General features: G+C 45.9%; 1 protein-coding gene across 2 annotated transcripts in view; it reads right to left on the bottom strand.

Annotated features, from left to right (window-relative positions):
* Positions 1–24938, bottom strand: part of GRIP2 (glutamate receptor interacting protein 2) — a 301282-nt gene that overhangs the window by 271150 nt on the left and 5194 nt on the right. Inside the window, exon 1 of one of the 2 annotated variants that reach the window (XM_076346433.1) lies at positions 19710–19771. The exons of the other annotated variant lie outside the window; for it this stretch is intronic. Coding sequence (XP_076202548.1) covers positions 19710–19764 — 55 coding nt within the window. The 5' untranslated portion in view covers positions 19765–19771. Of the gene's footprint in view, positions 1–19709; positions 19772–24938 lie in introns of those variants that run through there. 2 annotated transcript variants of the gene reach the window in all.

Consider the following 24938-nt stretch of genomic DNA (forward strand, 5'->3'; position numbering starts at 1 on the left):
GGGCAAACAAATCCCATCCTACAGCATCTTCATTTGGAGCTTGCAACAGGGAGAGCCTCCAACCATCTGCTTAAAATGAAGTGTTGGGGAAAAATAAAATGGAACGCAAGAAGTAAACGTTGCTGACAGTGAATGAAAATTGCTAGTGCTGTACCTACATGCACCTGATGAGCTGAAAGGATGCTGGTGTGCACAATATCTCAAAACCTTGCACAAAAGAAAACAAACACGGAAAGTGTATTCAGAGGGCTGGGAGAGGACTTGGGTCCAGCAGACAAGCTCAGACTGGATGTCCAATGATGCTCAACAGCCAGACAAGAACAACGACAAGGGTACATGAGAGCAAGGCCAAGGCAGTCTTGAGCAGTGAGGTAATGCCACAGCCAGGTAGCATGCTGTCGGGGGGGGGGGGGGGGGGGGGGGGGGGGGAGCAATCCTCACACATTCCCATCTCCTTGCCCCGACTTGAGTTATAACTGTATTTCTCAACACCGGCTTAAGAATTTTACAATTCTTATTTGAGCAGGGAGGCAGGAAGGGGTGGTCCATCTTGGAGGACAGAATAACTAAGTCGTCACTTTTACAAAGTTAAACTTTGTCAAGCTGTAACAAAGATTTCTAAAAGGTACCCCACCATCTTTCCATCATGAGATAAAGCCAGCAGCTTGTATTTAAACTCTTGTGCACTTTCTTGCATTCCTCCCAGCCTTTGTGTCTTCTATTGCCTCATTTCTTCAAGTCCTAGCCTTGAAGCTCTTGAGAAAGCTAGATGGCCTCTTCTTTCTGGTCACAGTGTCCTTCAGGGGTTTAGGACACTGATAAAGATGACATAAGGGCTTAGCAGACAAGAAGCCATAAAAATGAGAAAACCCCCCAGAAGAGGTCCATAATGACCTTGAGGATAGTGTGGAGTGAGTCACCTTAGACACTTCAGCATCGCCAGTATCAACAGCAGAAGACAGGTAAGCTATCAAGTCCATCGTGGACTGCCAAGTCCCCTGCATAAGTGCACAGGCAGAGCAGTGAGACGGTCTGGCTGACAAATTGCTGAGTCACAGTGGCCCTGGACAGGCAGCGGCTTCATCCACGCAGCGGGAGCTGCTGTGCAGCAATGGCACCTCCGGTGCTCACCACGGAGAGATGACAAATGCTACTGCAATGGGCTAGATAAGGAGACTCTGCGGACAGGGAGGACTGAAACACCCACTGGAAGGCTAGACCAAGGTGGTGCCAGGGCACAAAACGGACAAGCGTCCCGAGGTCTGCTTGAAACTCCAAGTGAAAAGAGACACATTGCACTGCTCAGTCTCCCAAGCCAATTCAAAATAGCCCGAAACTGTTATTCTCTCTCTCTCCACCCAAATCTTGCTACCAGACATAAGCAGTTTGCTGCAAACTAACTCTCACAGTGGGGAAAGACTACTTCAAGTTTTTTAGTGCTTAAATCTTGTTTCACCACCACTCCCAAAAACAATCCTGAGAACTAAAGAAGCTGTTGCTGAGCTGCTTTCAAGGATTTATTTCGAGTTTTGCAGCTTATTTCATTACTCGGGTGCAAGCTCCTCTGTTTTGCTTGTTTGCAACGCAGTTGTTTGTGCTGCTGGAAGCTGCATCCACTGCAGAGGCAGCACTTGGGAGTAGTTTGGAAGTGCTTTACTATTCTCTTTCTTCTCGTTTTTTTGGATGGATTTCTGGTGTTTTGCGTGAGACAGCCTACACAAAGTAAAATGACTACTTCAAAAGGGTCCCTGCTGTAGGTGTTCAGGTTGGAGGTAAGGGGAGTCGGGTGCTCACAGAACAAATGCACCTACCTGACCTTGCATCCCTTCACTGGGTTCAACTTCTGAGTTCCTCTTTGCTCAAGAGCAATGCATTTGCAAGAGCTCTCAATTCTCACCAGCAATCTTTCTCCTCCAGAAGCACTTTGGCATTCCTCCTCCAGATGTCACAGCATTTCCATCATAGCTCACTAACAACAGCATTTTGCCTAGTGCAGCTTCTGGTCCTGGGCAAAAGGATCAGCACCAGCTCTTCTGCTCATCTCCTTTCCTGTGGCCTCTTCCCCTTCTTCAGCACTGGTGTTTATCCCTCTAACATAAATATTTGCAACACCCAAGCAAGCACTGTCATTCCTACAGGAATCCCACTGCGAGATTTCTAGCAACCCCTCCTCCTGCAGGCTGGGAAAATCCAGGACATCTCACAGCCCAAGATGTAGCTGCAGTTTAAGCAGTGGTTGCATGCAGAGAGATATCTAGGAGCAAAGGCATTTCTGTGCGCACAGGGGGATAGAACAGAGACAGGTTTATGCTTGCTGTGTCCCTTAGCTGTCATCACAATCTTTATCCCATCACTGTTGCCAGAAAAGATGATTTCAGGATTGCCACCTAAAAGCTGGCTGCACCCACACAGGTAATGCAGTGCCCACACCAGCACTGCACCATTGGAATAAAGCTGGCAGGACACCTATGCTGCTCACACAAGTGCTTTAATGTGACCAGACAGTTTATACCCCACTATCAGCTATTGAGAGAGAGAGAAAAGCAGCAGCCTCCCAGATGACTCAGTAGCCTGGGAAGAAGGGACAGACCTGTTCAGCTCCGAATGTAATTTGCAAGATCGCAGCCTGAATAACACAATTCTTTAGATCTAAAATACTTATGGCAGAAGACTAAGCTAGGTGTTCCTTGTTCCATGCCATAGAGATTTTTATTCCACGGGGTTTACAGAAGCGGACATTCATGGTGTCCACAGGTTTCTAGAGGAGGCAAAACAGGAGCCCTGGGCAAGCCCTGCCCCTGCCCTCCAGGAGCATCACTTCCCCTGCCCTGCTTCAGCTCCACACATAACCACGGGCTCTCAAAACTAATTTGAGAGCCTGTAATGTTCAGGCAGTGAAAATTAGGTAGAGAGGAGAAGGATTTTGCTACCATTGGGAAGAGCTGATAAAGCAGACAGGCTGTCCTAGCTAGTTAGAGGAGCTTCTTGCAGCAGCTGGAATAATCCTGCGTAACAGGACTTAGGGGTGAATTGGGGGAGAAACTGGAGAGGCATTTTCAGAAACATCTAGGAAGCTTTAAACACTGAGGAAGGCAAGCTTTATACATCTGGTCACGCATCTCTCATAGCAGCTTTGCAGGGAACTGGTGAAGAGCAATAGATGCTTGCTGCCAAAAACCATGATGAACTGATGGCAGACCACCCCACCTCCTCTCCTGCTCCTCCTGTCCATGGGGATGGCAATGCAACAGAGAGCAAGGTACACTGCACTGCTTGCACAACTCCACTGCCCTCCACCTAATCACAGTGCAGCCAATAAATTTACCACTGATGACAGTAAGATTACCCGTACATCAGGCACAGCAGACAAGGAGACAGTCTTTCATTCAAGCGACAGCCACCTTTTGCAAATGCAGGTGTCTGCAGGCAAGATTTTAAAACACACATCCACATGTAAGAAAAAAGAAACCAACCACACAAAACACCAATTCTTACTTCCAACCATGCAATACTTAGATACTTAAAAAAAACCTGTCCTTATGGAGTTCAGTTACTGTTGGGGTAGGCATTTCTTCAATACCTCTGATTTTGTACCAACCACATGCAGCAGTTACTGCATCCTCCTGGGAAGAGACAAGTTGGCTTTTTTCAAGTAAGGTATTTTTGTAAATAAATATTTCCTCTCTTAGGGAAAAAAAAAGCCACACAAAACAATCTTTGCTTTCTATTTGGTAACTTAAAAAATACTGAAAACCAAGTTCCTCACATAGAAATTAATTTTAAAAGCACCATTTCATATCAACACGCAGCAGAATAGTACACACAAGTTTGGCTAGCAAGATTTAGGATTAAGCGTTTTCCTGACAAGACAATTGGTGGGGCAAGAGGAGCAATGGGTCATTTATACCATCAGATAGCACTATGGAAATAGTAAAGTTCTCTATGACAATTTGTTTCACTTTGAAAACAGCAGTAGGAAAAACACAACAGCCAAGCCAAAAAGAAAAACACCACGTTGCTCCCACATCTGGATTTGGGGCAGCAGATATGTTCCCAAATTAAAATGTGTTGAGCTTTTCGCTGAAAAAACACTGTTTAACTTCCAGGTTTGGATGACTCCTTGGTTCCTGTGGGACTGGAAACACGGGGAAGAGTCCCAGGACACCCAGAAAGGGTGACACAGGAGGCACAGATAACTCAGGTCTAAATTTAAAACTTTAAAGGATAGTTTCAAGAAAAATTACTAAATACAATTTCAAGAACTTTCTTCACTTGGTTGGTGCATTGCTAAGCAGTACATAAGTGCTTTCTCCCTTCACCCCCCTTTTTTCTAAGTGAATACTAGGGAGAAAACAAGAAGCCGTAATTCATACAAGGACCAAATGACTCAAGCATCCTCAGTATCATTTACTCCTTGCTTTTCCCATAAAGGCACAGGAATTGGAAAATATCCCTGAAGGTGTCTCAAGCACCAAGTCCATGCTTTCCTCACCAATATTTTTGTGACAGTTTACAACTTGGTGCCATCTTAAAAACGCAACGAGCATATTCTCTTTTCCTTCAATAGGTCATTAATGAAAGGGGTGACTTTTATCAGACCCTCGACAGATACCAGGGGAATCTCACTCAATCTCTTTGTCCTCAGTGACAACAAATCATTATGCAGGTAAGCCCAAGTACAGTTTTCCAGCTGCTGCATAATAGCTTCATCCAGTCCATCTTTCCATAGCTCGTCTTCCCTAATTCCTCAGAAGAGGTTAAAGAAATTAACATGACAACAAGCTCATGCTGAGGGAGAATGTTTCTCGTAATTTATAATCCCAGTTTTGCTCCCAGTGAATTGGCCAATACTTAATATACAACCTTATCTGACCACCTCCACAGCAGAGCTTCATAAAAACACTGAAAGATAACAATCGTAAAATTTTGAAAACAAATTACAGACCCGTAACAGTAGGTTTAAGTCTCCAATTCACTTGGAAAAGAAGAGAAGCTATAAATTACAAGTACAAGCTCCAGAAGAATACAACTGTGCTAGATTTCACTTTATATACCCAGAATAAGTTTCCATTTTAGACAGAGGGAGATCTGTTTGCTTATTTCCCTGAAAAATGGATGCCACAGAATAGATCTATCTAGAGCCTGATACATTATTTCTTCACGTGCCCTGCTGGATGGCAAGAGGGATGTAATTCAAATTAACTCCAAGGCCAAGATATAAAACACCAACACACTAGAAGCTGCCCCACAGGCTTTTTGCTAAGTGCACAGGTAACCACTTAGCAAGACATCTTGGCAAACAAATACAAGGATCCAGATGCCTTGGGATCATTTAGCTGAGCCCTATTAAAAATCCCCTTCTCCATCTCTACCTGGACCTCTAAAGCCAAGGGCTACAAAGCTGTAACTCCATGGCTCATGTAGAAATTAGTTGCCTTGAAATGCAAATAGTTTTAAAGCAACTAAATAGTTTAAATTGCCAGTGTGTAGAAAGAAAAAGTCATTATTTTATAGTGATCAGAGGTGTCTGAGGTGCTTCAGAGAGCAGACAGAAAGGCACAATCCCTGTAGACCTTACAATCCAATTAACTTAATTAACCATGTTATTTCCCTAGTTCCTGGTAACTCCTTAAATCAACGAACTAAGACTTAATAGCAAAGTACATAACTAGGAGCTTTATTGATCATATCTGCACACAACTCTGAACTCCCAAAGTCATGGCTTGGCATAAAACCTATAAAAGATACTTTGGCAGCAGACTTTCACTTTATTATCCCAAAGTCCCGTGCAGGTACCAGAGATAGGAAAGAAGTGATCAAAGAGGCAGGGACTGAAATTTTAATAGCAAGGGAGCAAATAAGCATGGGCTCAATGTTAATCTACATTACAAGAAACAAAAGAATCATTACAGTATTATTGAATTTTAAAATCAGAATTTTACATTTGTTCATCACCTCTCAAAGAAGCATCCCAGAGTATTTTACAAATTAATAAGCAGCACAGACCTGCAGTCACTCATTTCTCCACACCTCCTGTGGTTACCTAAAGCCCAGCACAAGCAAGCAGCTCCTCAGCCCAGGCAGGGAGGAGCAAAGAGGGCAGGTTTAAGTTTGTCAAGAAGAAAAACTGCAGGGAATTTGCCCGCGAGATAATTCAGACATCCCCACATAAGGAGCTCTCTAATGGGAGAGGTGCTTTACACCAGCTCCAGCCCCACTATCCATCACTGCCACATCTCCTCAACAAGGGCACAACATCCAAGACCAGCAGGTCAATAGAAAGACCACAGCTACCCCTAAATACAGGGCACATATCCCTGATTTTGCCTCCCAGCACAACACAGTGTCAGCCTCTTTCCTTATTGCCGATGACTCTTCAGTGCATCTTCTCTGCTTACAGCAGCGTAACCACGCAGCCCTGTAACATGGCATTGCCATGGCCAGTAACTGGCAATAAGCTCTGTATTGAGTTTGCAAGGCCTCAGCACCGAGGCTCACCAGGCTTGCTCTGTCTGAGCTTTTCTTGACCTGCCCACAGCTTTGTTTTACTTTATTTAGCTGTGGCAGCAATTTCTCCAATTGACCAGGTATCTATGGCTTTGTTGTACATCTCTCTATGGTACAACCATAGTTTTATAAGGGCACTCGTAACAAGCAGTTATTCTATGAAGAATGAGCTATTTATGACCAACACGATGACACAGTGCAGAGAAACAGTGCACTTGAGAGATGCGGCAGAGGGGAACACCAGCACAGGATGGAAAGCGGTGGGGCACAGACTTGACACTGGAGAACCCACAGCTATAAACAGCTTAGCCATGATCAGTTAGAGAAATGCACACCTGGAGCCAGACTAAACTGCTCGTAGGGATAATGAAGAGAACAAATAGCATCCAGCACACATAAGCTGTAACATAACCTGGAGCTGCAGACCGATGAGCGAAGGTGTGAAGTGTCTTAAACAAAAATGAGCCCAAGCAGATCCTAACTGGGGAAAAAGAAACCATCAATATGAACATCATATCCCCCGTGGTGAGTAACATGCATGTATAACAATTTTAACTGCATTATTATTCTTTCTTTTTCTCTAACAGTTATAGCTGGACTAATAAGGATTAGACTCTTACAATTTCAATTACACTCACAAGAAATTGTTGGCTTTTTATATATGAAAAGGTGTGCTGCTTCTTCACCCGTAAACAAAATTGTGAGTGCAACAGCAGTCACACACAATGTAGAGCAACAGCAGGCACGAGGGGACCCCTTAATCCCCTTTCACCAGCTCTTGTCCAGGATGATCTATTACCAGCTCCTAATGACACTGAGGAGGTTGTTCATTTTCGAATAGGTCAGTGACTCATCATTTTAACTCACTTCCCTCCGCTAAAAAAAAAAAAAAATCAATGAGCTCCTGAAACAGTATTATCCTGGATGATTGGTGTTTTAATGTCTCACTTACAGGGGAAGTAGACCCCAGAGGTCCCTTCCAATGCTGGGTCACCACAGTTGGCCCTGAAGATGGACTTACTCTCTTGGTGGGAAGAAACCACCTCCCGGGAAGAGGTGAAGAAATTCAACCTTTCCACAAAGGAGTTTTTGTGGATGTTGGGCAGATCCGTGACTGTCTTCTCTTGCAGTGAAATGGGTATATCATACACTTGAAGAGAGCTGCACTGTCTAATAAACCCATCCAGCCATAGCACAGTCCAACAAACCACCTCCATTCTCTTGCTTACTTGGCTGCCTAAATGAGTTTTCCTACTCCCCCTACCCATACACAAATTGTTATTCTCCACTGTACTTCAAGTTCCTATGCATCAAAAATAGAGATAAATATCTCAAAAAAAAAAACCCCAACTTTTCAGAGAGTTCTGCCCCTTTACTCACATAATGTTCCCCAAAACACCGTCAGCAACACTCATCTCACAGCACAGATCAAAGTATGTGTTTTATGATAGGGCCTATTTCGCCTCTGACTCACAAGCCTGACTAACTCACTGTGTCAAAACTGTTTAAGGGTTTAATAGCTTGCTGGTGGCTAACCAACCCAGCTGGATAGCGGCAGGCTGAGGAGGTGACAGGTAGATCAGAAGCAGGACTTGCACATCGTCTGTCACATTGGCTCAGAGCAGTGGTTCATCATGGGAAGTCTGCCAGGCTCCAGCAGGGAACTCTGAACGAGGAAAGCTGTGGCTGGGGAAGAAGTAGGGTTTGCAGTGGGGCACAGTGTCCAGAGGTGAGTTTGCAAAGCTGGGAGCTGTCACAACTTTAGGGTGTTTTCCTGGCTTTCACTTACTTGGCATTGAGGTTCAACAGGTCAAATGCCAGACTACCCCACTGCACAGGGGCACAGCTAATAGCGATATTGCACCTACTTAGGGGCTATGAAAAGCCTCTAGAGCCAATTCACCCTAGAGTTAGATTCACATCAAAAAAAAAACCTTGCACATGTTCATATACAGAGGAAATTCCTCAACTGTTTTAAAACACTGCAGAGGTGGCCATCACCACCTGCCCCTGTAATGCAAGGGCTGCCTTCTCAGTGGTTTTCCCTTACACCCTGCTGAAGAGATCCCCCACTTCTACGCAGGGGCTTTGAGAGCATGCCCGTCATGCCAAGACCCAAGCATGAGGGATCTCCCTGCAGTGGAATTCAACACTACTCTCCCTGCACACTGCTGAACAGCACCTCCAGCCTATAGCCAGCTGCGCAAGAGCTGGATTTCTAGAAGAAACTCACAGCTGCAGAGGGAGATAACAGTGAAACAAGTCCCCTTGCTCCACACTCCTCCAGCTCCTGTCCCTCGCTCCCACCTCCACGCTCTCTACCACTGCAATGAAACAAAGCACCAACACTGCAGCTTGCAATTAAACATCATGACATGATCTTGTGGGAGATAAGCACAGAAAAATGGCACCCTGAGGACTTTAAGCTCACTAGATAAGTCAGTGGCAAGGCAATGAAGAGTGGTCAGGAATCAGCGTCCCCTTACCCTGCTGGGAAGCCCCCAGAGAGGAGCAGCTGCTTCAAGCAACAGTCAGGGAAGCAGATGGGTGGCAGAGGATGGCACTCCCTGGCCAGAAGCCACACTCCCTCTTAATTATTCAGAAGCAGAAACCGGATGGCATTCATCGCAGTGTTGCCTGTCACAATTACTCCCGGGCAGTATGTGACCCTTAGCAAGGGTCACATAGCCCCAAAGCGCAGGGGTAGTGCCGGCTGCCAGAGCAGCACGGGGTTCATCACAGAGCAAGGCTGGCTCTGCGAGCTGGAGGCACACAGCTGCTGCACAGCCCGTCCCCAGGCAAGGACATGTTACAGCCAGCAAGCTTCACCTTATAGCAAGCCCTAGAGAAACGGAGCATCACAGCCTGATTTGCAAATTTTTTGCCTTCTGATCCCCAGCCCACTTGCTAACAAGCCCCTGTGTAAGCACAGTGACAGTGAAGGAATTATATTAAAGTAGGACAGGATATGCCAAAAAGCCAATTACAATGGCTATTCCAAAAAAAAAAAAAAAACACCAACCCGGGAGCCATCCCTATACATGGCCAAACACCCTCGGCAGGCAGCGGGGGGAGGAAAAGCAGAATAAATACAATTAAACAAGCAAGACGGACAGCTCAGCTTTGTGTTACATTTGAAATGCAGTCTCCAGAGGCTGAGGAAGCAGCATGACTGACTAGGGTGAATTTTGAAATTCCTCAAAGGCAGGTTGCCTAGATGTGCAGCCAGACCCAGGCTGACAGAAACGCTGCTAACAGCACCTAATTTGCTAGAGGATTATCACTTGGTGTAACGGATGGAAACTAGATTAGATAGCTGGTAAACTCACAACACAGATCATTACTGTAGAGGGAAATTTTTACCCACTTAAACTGAACTTTTTGTTCTACTCAGCTGTGTGCTGCAGTAGATTTGCAACCCTGTGCCAGAAAGGCATTTTCTACCACATTTTAGTCACTTTTCCAAGTATTTGCCACAGCTGCCATGGCTCTGAATGCGAGAGTGTTAAGCAGAGAAAGCCATGAAGTTACACTCAATAACTTCACTTTCACATCTGTTTTGAGCTGAGCGTCAAAACCTTTGAAAGTACGGCCATTACCGTGTTCCACAGACATGAAGACTGGGGCATGCAGAGGTTTGCAGACTGGTTTTCTGAGCAGCACAGAACTCCTCAGTCCCATTAATTTCAACTGACAGAGAAAAATTCCCCACCACTCTGAGAAACTAAACGATAACTTTATTTTGTTCAAAGCCCTACACTCAGTCAGGAACAGAGCTAGGCACAGGACCAAAAGGCCTGCGGCTCAATCCCCAATACTAACCAACTAATTAATAAGTGCCAGCCACACTGGAATTGCTGTAGTTACCAGTGGACTACAACCTGATCTGTCAGGGAACACAGCAGCTATTTAATGCAACCAGGTGCTATGGAATGAGGTGTTTGGATGGGATGTAAAGAAGGACACAAAGCCCACAAAACATGCTGGCGTAGCAAAACATGAGCTGGAGCATGCTCACAGCATCAGCATCTCATCTAAACGCATGCCATGGGATTTGCAGCATGCCAGAACTTTACTTTCATTTGAAACAACCTAGAGGCAGCACACCAGCCTCCAGCCCCATGTGGGCACAGAGCCCAAACGTGTTATTCACAGCTACCTTCCAACCCACCAACAAGGAACCTCTACAATTTGTGGCTTCTTTGTTAAAGACCAATTTAAGCCAGTTATTCAAAAGCTGTTTGCAAGTGTTATTTAAAAAACTAAAATAGACAGGAACACCAAGTTATTTATCTTTCATCCTCATTCACTCTCCAGCAACTTGTATTGATTTCTGCAGTGCAGAGTTAAAGCAACTCGTCTTTCATCTCCTGCAGTGCTGCTAACAGCTCTGCCACTGGCCATTTGCTCACTTTTCCTGAGACTGAGCATTAGCTTTAGGATTTGTTCCTCCACTCCCCATTCCCTCTTATTGGTCTAGAAAGACTTCCTTATCTAAGGAAAAAAAAAAAATACTCATGCAGTTTAAAGGACCTCAGCCATCAACAGGAGTAAGTAGGCAGATGAGAGCATTACCAGTATCCACAAGACCACATCATCTCTGGATACTGAGGTACAGAAGAGGCAAGGAGCTGTCGACTATGTCGAAATCCTACATACAAGGTGTGCAGGTCAACCACATACCAGCGTTGAGGAGCAGTGTCCTTCACCAAGCACAGACATCAGAGTTGCTCTTCTCCTGGGACCTGGATGGATGCATCCTGCAGGAACAAGACCTCACAGCATGCTGGCCACAAGAGGTTTTTTCTAAGTCACTGAAGACCGCCAAAGAGACCACATATATCCCCAGCTTGAAGGGCAAAACCAGAGATGGAAGAAGGGTGAGGAGATGATGTTCCCAAGGAGGATGGAGCACTGCTCCTTGCCTCACACAGATCTACCTGCCCTCCCATCACAAAAGGGAGATTCATGAGGTTTTTTTATGGGCGTGACTGCTTGTACAATAAGGAGATTGACTGCCTCCTACTCCAAGATTAGGTGTTCTTTTGCTTACTTTCATCTAAAAACCAAAATATTCATTCCCAATAGTGCCCTCTGTTCAGGATTAACACACAGCCCTGACACAAGCTGCTACAAATATTTACTAACTCATCCTCCCAGCTCCTTGCTAAATTCGTCCCACTGTGACAGCCCCAGGGAATTTCCCCAGATTCCCAGTAGCCAAAAGCAATGGATCTGGGCAAGTTTTTTTAATGAGGGAGCCCCCACTCCTAGAAACAGCATCATTTTCTGGAAAACACATAGAAAGGACTGGATCTGCATCAGGAAAGCACACTGGTACCAAGTGAGAAAAGAGCAACTTAGCATCGCTAATTTCTGTAAAACTGTCACACTGCCTGACAGTTTGCCTTATTCTCTTATTTCTCTTCTTGTTTCTTTACGTGTCATTTGTTGCTAAAGCTTCAAGGCCTGTGCTGCCAGGGGATGCAAATGAAGACAAGCCCTCCCACCCACCCCACCCCCAAGTCCACACACCACTTCTGCGGTGACTGCTCTTGTCAAACTGGGGCCAAAGGTAAGACAAGGGCCCCCTGTGCCAGACACCGTAGGATCACCTAAACTTTGCCCTGAGAACACAGAGGAAAAGATTTTTTTTTCTTTTTTTAAATGGGAGAAAGGAGAAAAAAAAAATCCAGAGGCCAGTCTCAGCTCCAGCCCACAGGACCCCTGTGAGATGTCTCAAGCTTGATGTAATCCTTGCCTCTAGTAGCAGCTCCACTCTTGGGTTGTATGAGGCAATACTCAAATATGAGCCAGGACCTTTATTTCTCTGCACAGATGAATGAGGTGTCACCAGGATGACTAACAGCACCACACGTACAAGAAAAGGTGACAACACCTATAATCCAAGCAAATGCTCAGAATAGCCTCCAACCCTGGCAAGAAAGCAGCAGCCAGGGTTAATATCACCGCTAAAACGAAAGCTCTGTAATACCTTGTTCACAGTGGAAATAAAGTTGTTAAGCAAAAAGTGTGTTACTTCATAGACTGACATTCAACAGCTTGAAGAGTATAGAATTAAACTTATTTTGCAGCCTCAGCAAGAGGTTTCTACTCGTCAAGACGCAGCAGTTTAGCTGGCAGGGTCACCGACACCTCTACTTAAATACACAGGTAAGACACGGATCTAACCACATCTTAATGCATAGCATTTCCTTGACCTCAAACAGCACATGGTAGCCCCCTTCTTAAATGCAGAGTGGTCTCGGTGCAAAATACCTGAAGCTGTCAGAGGGAAATACATTTGATTGAACTACTTTCCCAGTGGAAAGCAGCACTCCCAATGCTATCAGTGGAATCAGCAAGTTCTGCTGGAGCCAGAAAACTGTTCTGGCTCAAAAACGAAAGCTAGTGATGACTAGATGCCAAGTTCATCTAACATGAATGAGGGGGAAATTCAGTAACAGGGAAATCACCATAATTGTAGAATTTATTTTAGTTATCTTATTTGAATTCCTTAACCTTCCAAAGACAGGGGAAAAAAAAGGAAGAAAAAAGGTAATTCATGCTCTTGACAAAACAAGAGGGCTAAAAAAGTGATCATACTTGAATTTTAAATGGAAAGCTTCATTACCTTTCCTTTCAAAAAATGAAGTCCATAGGAAGATTGAGTATAACTAGACAAAGTGCAGACCCTTCCAAGAGGGGGTGTTTTATTCCAGTATGCGGTTCACCCAGGCCAAGCACTGCAGAAGAGAAGCTACATTTCCAACAGAGGCCATCAGCATGGGATTTATCTTCCAGATCAAACGCTGCCCATGCTCCAATCCCAGTTACACCAGTGTCAATCCACAGCAGCTATACCCATTTCAGGAACACAAACGGACATTTACATGGTGTAACTGCATTTGGCCCAAGGCATGCATGCAGGAGCAGTTCCCATACACGTGGAGTCATTGCCAGCATTCACTGGAGCAGGAGACATGTGGCTCCTCTGAGAAAACAGATCATTGCGGGAAAAATGCAGCAAGTTTTCGACTTGCTCTAGACATTACGCAAGCCTTTCAGGCATAGATTACTGCTCTGAACCTCAAGGGTTAGGACTGGCCTTTAAAAGGGATGGCTCCATTTATGTGATGGAGAGCTCCAAAAACGCCCAATTCACTGTCTTAGGGCTCATCTACAAAGGGATAATTTCAATAGAGATATACCCCGATAATTATTCTACTATATTTACAGAGGTGTAAATTCACTTCTGTTTCAAATAAGTAATTTTATTCCACTATAATGAAGTCAAATAATTAACAAAATAGTCATTTTTATTCTAAACTGAGGCACCCATAGGAAGGCCTACATGGTTTTAACCACAGAAAGATAACCTGGCATAGGGCCCATGCCCTGGTGGAGAGCCCTCTTTGGCTATCCACCCAGCAAGGGTCTGGCTGTAGGTATAATTAAGCAGCTCCCCTACACTTGTGTCTACTTGGAGACAAACAGCAAACCAAAAGAGGCAGAACAAACCATCTGCCTCTTAGACTTGCCAACACACCTCGGTTTAACCTGAGCAATCTTCATCTCAGTGCAACCCAGAGCACCAGAGGACCTGTGGGTCAGCAGCTGCAATCACAGCTCAAGACTGGAGCAGTTTCAAATACCATGTCCACTTCCTGGGAATTGCCCGAGTGCTTTTTCACTATGCTTGGCATGAGCCCATGGCAACACCAACAGGTTTGGAGAACAAGCATGGCCTGAATCCAGACAGATCTGGCAATAATTCTCACTCCGAAATTCTCCCGGCTACCACAATTCATGGTTTCCATCAAGGTCTTCAGCTTCCTGAAAGGCTCCCCACACACTTTCCAGCCTTGGCACCTCTAAGGGGAGAGCATGCCAAACCACTGCAGCTGATGCATTTGCTCAGCACTGAGCATCATCACTCAATATTGCTAATAAAAACTCCTTTGCAAGAAGCCCTACAGAGTGTAACAGCTTAAGCAAGAGAGTAAAACTGCATAACGTCCGTACAGTTTCATACAGCCAAATTCTGTCAACACAGGATCGCATTCAGGTTGTAAAATCTGGCAGACCACTTCAAAAAGCAAAACAATGGTCAATCTCTGTCTTTAATCACATTCCAATGAGGCTTTAGAGTCATTCCGTAAAACCCTTATGGCTTCATCCCTAAGTTGTGCAGGACTTCTCAGTCAGAGCTAAATTTTACAATTGCTGAAGTACAGGACCAAAAGCAGCAGCCCAAACTCAGCGCAGCTTGACGGCGTGACAGCCAGCAAGGAAGGGAGCAGGCAAGCACAACGCTCGGGTGCAGCTATTACTCCCTCACTCAATGGGTGCCAAATCCACATCAACATATTAATGAACAAAAAAGACCCCATCAAAGTCTAGCAGGATTTGCTCTGGCTGTCCCATCAGTTTGATGAATGAACATTACCCCTTAAGCATTACCACCCCAGCCTTCAAGCAATCCTAATTCCCCACCACACTTCACTGGAGGGTCAGAACCTCTATTTTTACATTTTGTTTAAAAGCAGTGGCCTGTATAATGAGTATTACCAACAAACAGCAGCCCATAAATTCCTGAGCACTGCGTGTGCAAGTCCTCATCTCTGACAAAGCTTGGCTGCACCATAAGAGTATCACGTGCAGGAAAATATTAATACACTGCATTCAGCAGACAGACGTAACAGCCCTTCAACCACAGAGCAGTTCAATTGCACACTAGTTAAGTGACAGCTATCCAGTTGAATTTCTTTACTGAAAATTAAGTGCCAGTAGATCATGTCACTGTAGGTTTGGACAGAAGGACTCTGTAAGGCAACGTATTAATACTGAACAGACTCAACCTGGCACTGAAAGATGGTCCTAAGACGACTTGATAAAAACAAAAACCTCCTTTCTGAATGACTGAAGTATTTCTGATGTAGCAAGCACAAGAGCAAACACTTAATTTTAAGCAGCAAAATAGTTCAACTGATTTCAAGTTATGCACGCCACACAGTTTGCAAGATCAGAATGTTTATGGGTAAGTGAACAAAAGACAATTTGCATTATTTTTAACAGTTACTTTAGCTATTCTACACATCACGTGCATATCACAAACAACATGGAACTCGGTGAAAGATCTCCGAATTTTCTGCTAATCATGCAAAACCAGCAAATTTCCATCTTATTGGGATGTTTCTCCTTCATGTGTGTGATTAAGTAAAGAAGCCCATTTCCAGTCATAATCATAGTTTCACAGCTATGGAGCAAAACATCCCGGTACACTGTTCTGAGGACAGAATAAAAAGCTGATGTTTATAGCCCAGCTGTTATAAACACCCTCAGGACAGACTGCTGTGACATTTTTACCTTTCCATTATAAAAATTTAAATAGCTCTGCCAAAACCATGGAAAAACCACCCCCCGCTAAATTTTCCCCAGGGTCCCACTCCTGCCAAGTTGCACCTGCAGCAAGATAAGGCAGGAGAGAAAGGAGATCTTGCAACGGGTTTTTACTTTGTTGCCCTCATCCTGCAAATCAACCTGCACCACGAAGGATTTCCCTTTCCCCATGCACCACGGGACACCTCTGCCCATGGCTGCACAGCAGCAAGATACCCCTATATGCTCCTACAGCTGTTTCCAAGGTAACCAGCACGGAGCCATATACAAGGGAAGGAAGCAAACAGCAGCAACGCAATCCTGCAATACTGTCACTTTTTGGAGCAGGTCTGAGCTGCCCCTTTCCCCCCTCCTTTCCGGCTGCCCCATGATTCATGCAAGGGGTGGGTAACTCACTTCACATTTTATAATCCCATTACATCAGTCTTTCTTAAGGTTTGGGTTGTTTGGTTTTTTTTTTTAATAAGGCATCATATTGGAGTTTTAAGGCAAGAGTCAAATATTCTGGTTTTACTGAAGGAAAACCATCTGGGGGAGGAAGGGCAATTATATCAACAACCTAAATTTACACTCAAGCTCTGTATTCCCTCCCAGTAGAAGCAGAAAAATGTCTCAGGTTTAGCAAAGGGTATCTGCCCACTACTGTGACCCATGTTATACAAGTCATACGTGTCTAGATAACACTTATTTTCATCAGTTAGGATAAAAGCATCTCCAGTGCTCAGTCTGCAGATACAGTTTATCCTTTCTAGGCATCCAGTTTCCACATCCACTCAGATGTGCCAAAATCCCCAGAGACTTTCCCACTTGCCCACATACATTCATGCATCCCAAAGCAGAAATTAGCCTTTACTTCTTTTGCTACTGAAAGTCTGGGAGCAGCAAGAACACAGTCCAAATCCTGCAGTCCTCACATAAAGGACAGCAGCACGAGGGGGAAAATCAGGATGGGAAATGGTCTGGCATGGCCAACTAGTTCTCCCCACTGCCCCAAGAGAGGACCAGCTATCAGGGAGGGAGGTAAACCAGCACGAGATCGGGCCACACAGCTCTGTATACACAGCGATGGACAGAACTGCCAGGCTGCATGCTCTAACCTCTGCTCCCAGGTCCGAGACAACCCCACAGTTACACAGAGAGAAGCAAATCAACCCCCTGACTTGGGAGTAACAGGGCTGTTATCAATATAGGCTGGAAGGAACACATTGTCCACCAAGAATTTCCACGCCATTAACATCAATTATTTTTTCCTGCATGAAACAGAACAAAGAGTAGCACATCCCACGTACAACCTTCTTGTGGTGGGGAGCAACAATATGTTACAGAATGAAGCATTTCTGCACACGGGTCAGGAGTCACACCCATCCCCCAAGGGATAGAAATTTTAAGGCAAAACACGCATAAGGAAACTCACTGTGAGTGGCGTTTTGAAACGGCAATCATACTTCAGCACAGTTCATGTATACCTTGCATTCCCCTATGTGACTTACCATGGCTGACCTTTTGAATACCAGCTGTGATTAATGAAGCTTCCAACCCAGCACTGAATGGCTGCAAATTGCAAGAGATGCTCATCACATTAATATTCAGTAACCAAAATATACCACTCTTCTAATCACAACTGTGCTTCTGCTGCATGCCAGGACATTTCCTTTGGAAACTTGAGTACTGCGGTCCTCAGAGGAAGTTAACACACCGATGGGCCAGAGCACGCACATCTGGGGAGAAGCTCCCCATCTTAGATATCCGAAACAAAATTATCACATCCACATAGCCATGGAGATGCCAACAAGGCAGTCATAACTTGTTTTGAACAAGGAAAACCAGAAGTCAGTATTTCTTCATGGACTGGTTGGAGGTTGGTTTGCAAAACTGAAATCTGAACGGAACCCTGCAGATTTCATGGCAGTCTTATACATTACATGATGTGAAACCTTCTCTAGCATCCATTTAAACCCCATACCATACCTGTTAACACTGCAGTGCTACAAAAACATTACCAAATACCTTCTCTGCTACCCCTGCAGAGTTATATGCTGTAATACGGCCATCAAACTGGTCGTCTTGGGAGAAGGGGAAAGAAGTTCCCTATAAACTCAGCACATGGTTTAGCAGGCACATACCTCCTCTACACAGCACATCAGCTCGAGCCTGCACAATTTATTCCTCCAGATAAACCATTCTGTGATTAGCTAAACGTTAACTTCCAAAGACAAACTACTCTTGAGCCACCCATAGAAATAAATGCCATGTCACTAGGGAAAATGCCCAACGTACTTGAAGGGATGCACACCAGTCACAGACTCGCTGCAGTGCTGGGACTGAAGTCAGAGGGAGGGAAGATGAGGAGCAAAAGCATTACATAGACCCCAGAGACAGGAGCCAGCACATACACATGAGGTCGCAGAGGAAGTAACCTGGCAAACACAGTAACCTGGTACAGCTGTACGTCAAGAGCTCACTGCTGTAAATGTTTTAAGGCCCCTAAAGCCATCACCGGTCCAGGGGTGCAAGAGCATCCCTGTCAGCTGCAGCAGGGCAGCATTACAAAGCACTGCACCAGAACAGGGCTGAATTCACACCAACAGGTCTCAGTGTGTCAAACAGGGGATTGATTTACTCTTCTACAGGACAAGATTTTTTAACAGCTCTGTCTCAGGTGCCTGGAGTCTCTGAGTGGAAGCCGGGGTCCCAGAGGGGTCAAACATCAGAAATAGACAGTGTTCTTCCAAAGCAATGGGAGCAAGGAAGCAGCATCAGAAAGACTCAGCAGCTTAACGACGCCGTCCTGACACCTTACAGGGCATCTAACAGCACAATTTCTCTCTGTGCTTATTAACCAGCAAGACCAGAGAATTCCCTGATTTTTGCATTACTCGCACCAAATGATGCGACAGTGCCACTTCAGATATTTGGTAAGTCTGCTTACCAGTGCACAATCTAGAGAGGCAGTAAGGGGAAGGGATGCGCAAGAAAAACCTGCCATTAACCACTTGCACCAAAGCAGCTGTAGTTAGCAAGACACACATTCCTACTTAATTCTGCCCATCCCAGATCAGCTCCTCCACCTGAGTCTTACGAGAGCACATGAGAACTACACTTCATTTCAGAGACATAAACTTTCCCCACCACTCTCACCCCCGTTCATCTATAAACCCAGGAGCCAGAGCGCAAGGTTTAAACCTCCCTTACGCTGTGCCACCTTGTGGATGTCTTCTCCCGACTTTCATGAGCTGCGGGTCCAGCATTTATTTAACATCACACTCTTGAGCGCGTAAACAAAATAATTCACAGTCACTGTGAGCAACGGTAAGCAGCACAATAGGAATCAGATTACCGCGACATGTCCTCTGTGCGATTCGCGAACCCTTTAATCCCCAGTTGGAGTGGGACACCGGGAAGAATTACCAGTTGAAAACAGCATCAGTAGCTTTAGAAAGTTAGAGCTCAGATGCTGCAAGCCCCTCTAAATATCCAGAAAGGACCGCGCAGCCACCTCTCGCTCAGGCTTGCCCCCACCACTTAAAGGGGGGGGGAAGCAGAGACCAAGCAAGCCCGGTGAGGGAAGGACAGATTTGCTGCAGCAAAGTTTACCGGCACGAAGAGCATCCCCCCTCCGGCCCCTTCACTCGCGGAGCTCCATGCCAGCAGAGGATCGCCCCCCTCCCAGGGAGACACACACGACACCTCCCCCCCCCCCCAAAAAAAAAAAAAAGAAAAAAAAAAAGGAAAAAAAAGAACAGGCGAGGCGGAGGGTAAATCCGAGCACCTCCAGCCCTCCGTCCCCCCGCCGCGCTCACCGTCCTCTTGCATCCGCTGCAGGCACAGGGCGAGGCTCTTCCTCCAGCCCGGCATCGCGGCAGGGGCAGCGCTGCCGCCCCCCGGGACGGGCGGCACGGCTCTAGGGGCCCGGGGGGGCCGGCGGGAGCGGCGCTGCCGAGCGCGGCCGGTCTCCCCGGCGCTTTATTGCCGAGCGGTGCATGCGGCGGCGGCGGCGGGGCCGGGCGGGGGGAGCGGCGCTGCCCGCCCCCGCCTGCGCACAGCCCCGCGGGGCGCAGCGCCGGGCCCCCGCCCCGCCCCGCCGCGCAGGTGCGCTCCCCGCCGGCCGCGGGAGTAAGCCAAAACTGGGGGGGGGGGTGTTAGAAAAAATTATACCCATATATATATTTTTTATGTATTTTTCCCCTGGTGGGGTCTGCTTAGGTAGGCCTAAGGCAGGCCCCCGCCTGCTGTCGAGCACCGGGCTCTGACCCATACCGGCGCTTCTGCGGGTCCCAGATTGCCAGCTGAGGCTGAACAAATACACGCACAGGAAAGGTACAGAAAACAGGCGATTCCCATTCTACGTTCCCTTTGCGGCTTCAACCTGGCGCCTCTTGCCTGTAATGAGCGGCAGCTGTCTCACAGTCCTAACACAGGTGTGCTCATTGAAGCATGTATTTATTCTGAAGCTGGGTTCTCTGGTAAATAAAGTTGCACAACAGGCTGATTTATTTCAACTTTTTCACGACTGCTTGCAAGCAGCTGAAGTGTAGGGGGGGGGACTTAAAACCATCTTTGTCATTTCTTAATATTCCAGACGTTTCGGTGCTTTTTACACAGACACAAAGGAGATGTTTATTGCATATGCCAGGGTATTCATGTTTTTAATTTCCTGGGGGCAACGTATCTCTGCAGTGACTAGCAGCTTTTTTTGTTCTTCATTAGGCCTTTTATTAGCTGGCTGGTAGGTCTCACTCTGCGTCTCTGCCTCATTTTGTGAGAGTGATAATATTACGTGCAACGTCTGCTATAATCTAAAATATTATGGACCAAGCTCTCCTTGGGATAGCATGAGCTAATTCCAGTTTCAGAAGGCTAGTGTCTGACACCACCTGGATGGGACAGGGCAGCTGCAATGCCAAAGGAATACGTCCGTCCAGATACATCCATATGGTCTTCAGCTTAATTTTCAGGCCAACTTTTCTGTCCCCACCTGAATGAAAAGCAGTTGTCATGGGACAGGCAAGCAGCCTGCTAAGGGGCAGCAGCCTCGCCCTCGGTGCTCTGCCCGCAGCTCACGTCCGAGAAGCATTTGCCATTTTGGGCGCTGGCAACCAGGTTTACAGGGCAGCCAAGTGTGATGTGGCATATGCCACGCTGGGCAGCGGGAGCCTGGAAACCCCTCCACTGCCTGGTGAAAACTGAAGTGGCTTAACCCAAAGGCACTTCGGAGAGAGTCTGCTTGAAACAACCTCCTGCAGCTCTGTGCACGCCGAGGGAAAAAAACAGTTTCTGCAGAAACCTACCAAAGTCCATGATTTTGGGGGAGTCTGAAGGGATGAGGATCTTAACTGAGGTACTTGAGTTAAAGACCTACGATTAAATTAGCTAATTTTTTTTTATTCCCCCCTCACAGGTTCTTGAAGAGCAACGTGGGAGCTGGGCTGGAGAGGATCTGTTTTGAAGTTACTATCAGTAGTGTGTTCTCCCAGTCAGTTAAGCTGGGATAATCATAAACCCTGCCTATCCCCCACTAACAGCACAGAAAAATTCACAAAAACAAAAAGTGTTTTTGCGCACATTTAGCATCAGAGTAGAAACATAAGTAGGGATTGACTCCCCACCCAGCTACAACTTCTTAAAGACCTCCTTTTTTTACGCTAAATATGGCACTTTTCCACAGCTTACTCCTCAGGGGAAAACACAGGCCCCTGCAATTTCATTGCAAATGTACCTGGTACCTTTGGGTCTCACAACAAATCACAGCTCCATAGCTGAATTGGATCAGGGCACGTCACGCTAACTTATAGGAAGTTTGTGATATGCAGCAAATATTCTAGCTGACAGCAAAACTCGGAAGCGTTTTAGAGAAGGACTAACCTGAAGCCAGCATACCTCCTGGTAGAAGGAGACGATGCTTGTTCAATAGTTAAAACCCAGCACACGGAGACAAGTGCTGTTGAGTTATATGGCTGACTCAACCACCCACACAGGCAAATCACCTGCCCTTTCTGTTCCTTAGTTTCCTCAGCTGTAATTTATAATTGCTTGATGATATTCAGATTCTGGGTATTAGAAAAGGATTCCCAGAAAAGTGATCGTTATTGATCTAACATTGCTCTTGGGAAAAGTAATCAGAGTCTGAGGAAAACATGACATAGGAAGGGGCTTTTAAAAGTAAGGTCAAATTGACACTTTTTGTACCTAAAAGCTCATCTGTTTTTGCCATTTACACTGGCTGATCTCATAAAAGACTCTTTCCCTTAAATCTCTTTAGACCATCATGGCTACAACAGTACTACTTTTAAAGGACATTGGTGCCACAGAAATAATTAAACATGAAAATAGCAAGCACATTACTAGCTGAAAATGTAGCTTAGGGCTTTTAACAATGGAATTTGACACATACATTATTGTAGAAAGAGCCAAAGCTAGTGTGGTGAGATTTTCCCAAGCAGTGCTACGTTAGCCTAACTTCAGTACTCACATGGGAAACTGTGTTAGAGAAAACAAAATGTAGCTAAAAATACTGGTAGTGAGTTCATAAGCAGAACCAATATAAGACAGATGCTATGGTACACCTTTGGAGGGAAGTCATGGAGGGATATTTCAAGCAACAGAAAGTCCATAGGAAACCTCAGAAGCGAATATCCATGTCCCTGAGCGATGTCTAATCTGTCTGTTAGACTGAAGCGTCCAGCTGTAGGATTTTAGGCACCACGGTGACATGGATACTGCCACAACTTTAGAAGGCGCTGCTGTCCTCCCACCCAGCTGCACCATCCTGCAGAAATGGTTGTCAAACTGAATTTGTGGTGAGGCTCTGCCTCACAAATTCCTCTTTGGCCACATGCCCTGGGACAGGATGACCTGTTTGGATCAACTGAGGACTTAACTGTGCATTGACTGCTTCGCCAGCTGGTGGTCCTTGCCCCACTGAGGAACACACACAGAGTACAGCATGACTGAAGTCCCAGCTGCTTGTAAGTTGGGCAAAAGGTAAGGTCTCTGCCCTGCAGTGCCTGCAGCCTAAACAGGCAGCACGGCTCAGAACAAAACACAAGTTTTCCTTGCGTGTGTATTGGGGTGTCTCTCTAGGGCTAGAGGGATGACGGTAGGTCTTGAGCTGTAGGTTTGCTCTTAACAGGTTTGTAGAGAAGATAGTCTCTGTAGTCCTAGGAAGCTTCAAGCTCTGCACCTCCCTCCCAGCAGCTTTCTTTGGCATATGAGAGGAGGCAGCTGGGTCCACTGTGCTTTAAATACCACTACAGCTGTAAGAATAAAAGATGAAAGCACCAAGTTTTCCAATCTCAGGAGTTGGCTACTGAGCAAGGGTTCAGGTCAGTCACCAAGCATGCAAACCAGGCTTTTCAAGTCAGATGGATCTCACACTCTCTTGCACACTGTATGCACAGGGCGGTGAGCAGACAGTGATATCGCATGTGTGGTGAGAGGAGGCTCCCAAGTACAAATCCCATTTTCCTGCAAGGGTTAAGGGAGAACGTCCAGGCTTTTTAGCTCCATTTCATCCTTGATCTGTATGCCTCCAGACATCTCTAGCAAATTCTTCTGTCATGTGCTCCCTCACCTTGAAGGTCACTCACTTCATCATCCCACAATGAGAATAAATTGACTCCCTGCAACCAGGGAAGTTACTGCAATGAGACAATCTTCACTTTCAGCCCCAAACCAAGTGATTTAAGAGTTCCCCTTTTGCCATTTCTGAGTCAGTGAGGATCTGGCACTTGGGAGACCCTTAGGAGTAGTGTTCTGTCCTCCCACCATTACCAGCAGCTTGACTGAACATGGTACCACTAGGGAGGGGGCACGCCCCAAGGCCACACTGTTTCAACAGTGATCTGGAGGCATCATGAAATCCTCCAGGGAAATAGAGAGGACTGTGGGCTTTCCCCTCCCACATTGACTTACTGCTACTGCCTGGCAGCATTCAATAGTTAAGATCAAGCTAGAAATTACTTTGACCTATGTAATCCTGCACAAAGGAAATCTATTTAGATATCTAGAATAATATTTTCCTTTCTCTCTCCCCCTCCTGGACTTAATTAAGTAAAAGATAAATTTTCTTTTTCTACCAAGGCTGGGCTACTTTGTTGAGTGTTGAAGCAGTGCACCCTGTATCCTTACAACTGTAAGTGGGGCAGGCAGGGGACTATGGGCAACCTATTTCCATCCCACCATGACATGTAAATAGCACATGGCTCTTTTAATGAAGAACCAGTCTCTACTTTCACCACCCAGGCACGTGGAATGGGACTGGGGATACAAGGCATAAATCTCTGTCACAACACAGCATCAGGATGGGTTTGTTTCCCTGATGACTGCTACACTCTTACCTGTATGCATCTGTGTGTCCCATAACCCACAGACAGCAGTGAACAGCATTGAGATCATGGAATTTAAAAATAATCCTGTCATGGTAGAAGGTTAAAGGCAGTTTCAAAATGGATTATCTTCATTTTGCTACCACCACCAGAGGTTGATTAATAGCAACTTTACTTACTAATCCAACGTGGTTCCGTTTTGCCTTAAACTCAGGCAGTGAAAACAGTTTACTCATTTTGTTGCCTGCTTCTTGTTAGGAACTTCAGGGCATACATTCATACTATGGACTTCTGCAGAAGTGCTCATGTCCAACTAGGTTTTGAAGGCTGGAAGCAATCTGTCGTTCTGCCTCTTCTGGGTGATACTCATCTCCCTGAAAGGCTCAATACCTTTTAGACAGACAGAGAGAATGTCCCTGGATTTCATTGACACAAGTATACACCCCATTTACGGCATCATGAGGATATGGTCACCGCTGTGCTCTGTTCCTGCTGGAAGGGAGCTCAAGTGCTCCTTGTTTCTGTCCCAAAGGCACACTTGGAGTCACCTCCAAAGCTGGTTCCTTACCTCCTTCCTTGGAAATTACAGCATAAGCACGAACGGGCTCAGACCAGTCCCTCACCTCCTTCCAAAATCATCTTCGTTCTGCCAAAGCCCTGCAAAGTAAGTGTGCAGCGAGCTCTGAGCACTGAAGCAGTGAGGCT

Source organism: Aptenodytes patagonicus, chromosome 8, assembly GCF_965638725.1.
Source record: "Aptenodytes patagonicus chromosome 8, bAptPat1.pri.cur, whole genome shotgun sequence".
In the NCBI taxonomy this organism is placed as follows: Eukaryota; Metazoa; Chordata; class Aves; order Sphenisciformes; family Spheniscidae; genus Aptenodytes; species Aptenodytes patagonicus.